The 2,729-nt window shown below is 55.5% G+C and overlaps 1 protein-coding gene across 1 annotated transcript in view; it reads left to right on the top strand.

Annotated features, from left to right (window-relative positions):
* The first annotated feature begins 2,454 nt into the window (after positions 1–2,454).
* The window catches only part of RHPN2 (rhophilin, Rho GTPase binding protein 2), a 29,785-nt gene continuing 29,510 nt past the window's right edge, over positions 2,455–2,729 (top strand). The window contains exon 1 of the mRNA XM_010585112.1: positions 2,455–2,538. Coding sequence (XP_010583414.1) covers positions 2,470–2,538 — 69 coding nt within the window. The 5' untranslated portion in view covers positions 2,455–2,469. The remainder of the gene's footprint in view (positions 2,539–2,729) is intronic.

Genomic DNA, 2,729 nt, shown 5'->3' with positions numbered 1-2,729 from the left:
GAGACAAGATGTTTAACCAACTGGCGAGAAGAGCAGGGGCATGTTTTTTTGAGGGTAAATCAGGTTTTGGAATGTTCTAAGCTGCAATTTACATTCCAGGGTCAGGGAGCACTCCTACCCAGCCATTACACTGCTCAGCCCTAGCTACTGACACCGTATAATCAACGTGTGCATTTTGCAAAAAAGCATATTCACCATATGCAGACAAAACTTACAGTGACTTACTTAAGAAATATGGTATCAGTCCTAATGCAGTCATGATGAAGTACCCTTTATCCAAGTGAGGGGAAGGCATGGTCTAATCTGGAAGTTGTGAGAGTGTTGGGCGACATACCCAGGACACTAAAGACAGGGGAAGAAGCCTGTAAGAGCCATCTTGGGCTCTCCTGAATTTGCTGTGGAAATTTGCTGGGTGTAGCACCACTGATTTCATTTTAATCAAAGACTCCACCAGCAACAAAGAAAGGCTGCATTTTGTCACCAAGATACGTTAGAAGTTATCTTTGGTATTACACTGTGCAGAAACTTCTGCAAATTTCTGTTTGACACATAACCATGATTAACAGTCACTTGTCGTGTTGTTAACTGTCTGACCCTTTGGCCTGGCTACAAACTCTTAGGACTTTATTTGGAGTAACAGCTGTAGCCTTTCAATAAGATCAGTTTTCAATAAATCCAGTGAAAGCAGTGCAAACTCCTAAGATGGTCACATTAATACTGTTTTAATTGCCAGATTGTATCAGCGTGGCCTGTGCTGGCAAATTACTCATTTATCTCTCATTTATATTAACTTAAACTCATTTATATGTACTGCATTGGAGTTTTACACTGATTTGCAAGATGTAAATTTAAAATCCTTTTTAATTTGGCAGGTAAGTACATTTTCTAATAGCATAAAAAATAATTTAAAATATTTTTTACACCCTCTAAATAGAGACTGGAGCAAGTTAAACTACTTTCCCACTTTTACCTATTTTTATTTAACACATAATTTGATACATTAATCCAGTATCTTTAGATTTGTTGGAAAAAAGGAAGAAGTACTGGGGTGAAAGTGAACAAATTTGGGAAGAACAAAATTCAGCTGACTTTGAGAGACAGCAGCAGATCTTCGGATCCCAATTTCTGAGTTGCTGGCTCTAGTCTTCTTCCTTAAAAACAGGCAGTAGACACAGCTTAACCAGACTGCTCTGCATAACTCTCTGGAGACACCGGTGTTTTCAAAGGAAGTTTCAGTTAAGGATGTAATTCCTAAGATATTTTTCCTTTAATAAAGAAACGCTGCCTTTTCAGATTTTTTCCTGGCACAACTACACCATACTTCTAAGAAAGATGAAAAAAAGAGGAAAGAAGGGAGGGGGAGAAGACAAGTTTGGCAATATCGTTTCAAGTATTTTGCTGTATCGCATCTTTAAATGCCCGCATAACGCTGTAGGTTAGGCCTGGCTAGTAGTCGGAACCGATATCGGCAATTTCCTTACACGAGCATCCAGTAACGACATTTGCGAAACCAGTTACACAACGGAATATTCCAAAGACAGGAGGTTTTCAGTGCGAACACTGCAGATTTTCGCAATGCCGAGGCTGATCCCACAACAGCTTCCCGGAGCCGGGGCCAGCCCTGCCTTTCACCGAGATACTGCTGCCCTTCTCAGGGGCCAGGGCTGGAGCCCCTCCAGCTCCCCGGGCTCTGGGGTCTCTCCCGGGCTCCTGCCCTCCCCCAGACAGGGCCGGCGCGCCGCGGCAGAGGCCAGGCTTGCGAGCCGTGCCGGCAGGCCCACACGCACCCCAAAGCCCATCGCTGGGGCGCCATGTGGCCGTGCGGGCCCTGGGCTCCGCGCCGGTAATCCCCCCCGCTGCGAGGGGGACCCCCGGGTTTGGGGAGCAGCCCTCTCGGAGGAAGGAGCCCGCGCCGAGGGGCGGCCACCCGCGGGAAACCTTATCTCCCCGAGGCGGGCCCCAGGGAAAGCCGGCGGCGGCCGCACGGTGCCGGGGCGGGGGGGGGGCGCCCCGGGCGGCCACCCACCCCTGGGTGCCGTCGCCAGGCGCAGCGGCAGGGGGAGGCCGTGGTGGGGAAGCGGCAAGAGGCGAGCGGTCCCTTCGGGGCGGCCAGCCGGACTCCGGCAGGCTCGAGGGGAGCGCGGAGCACGGCCGGAGGGCCGGGGAGGGGTGGGCTGAACCACCGCCGCGCAGCGGGGCGCCGGGCTCCGCTTCCAGTCGGTCACAGCCACGGCCCTGTCTCCGGACGAGGGGCACCTCACCCGGCGGGGAGCGGCTCGGCGGCCGCCGCAAGGACCTGGCCGGGGCGGCGGAGGGGCAGCGCTGTGGGGCGGGGCAGCTCCTCCCCGCCAGCACCGGAGGTGGAGCCGGGCGGCGCCCTGGGGCAGCGCCCGCATTTCCCGCAGGGTCGCGGCTCCCCGCAGCAGCGCTCGGCTCGCAGCGGCGGAGGGACGGCTGGCTCGCCCGGAGATGACAGACGCCCTGCCGCCCCGCGGCTGCCAGGCGGCGGAGCCGGCGGAGGACGGCTACTTTCGGAAGGTGGGAGGCTCAGGGGCGGTGGGCTGTGTGCCCCGTGGGCTGTGTGCCCCGTGGGCTGTGTGCCCCGGGCAGCCCCGCGCCGCGGGCACTTGGGGTTCGGCGGTCCGAACTGTCCGCCGCTGGCGGGTCGCTTTCTCCTGGCGGAGCGTCGTGAGCCCCGTCCCTCGGCAGCCCGCGGCGGGCGGGGGGCT

This window comes from Haliaeetus leucocephalus, unplaced genomic scaffold (genome assembly GCF_000737465.1).
Source record: "Haliaeetus leucocephalus isolate CR32 unplaced genomic scaffold, Haliaeetus_leucocephalus-4.0 Scaffold92, whole genome shotgun sequence".
Taxonomy (NCBI): domain Eukaryota; kingdom Metazoa; phylum Chordata; class Aves; order Accipitriformes; family Accipitridae; genus Haliaeetus; species Haliaeetus leucocephalus.
This window is presented reverse-complemented; position numbering and strand designations above follow the sequence as displayed.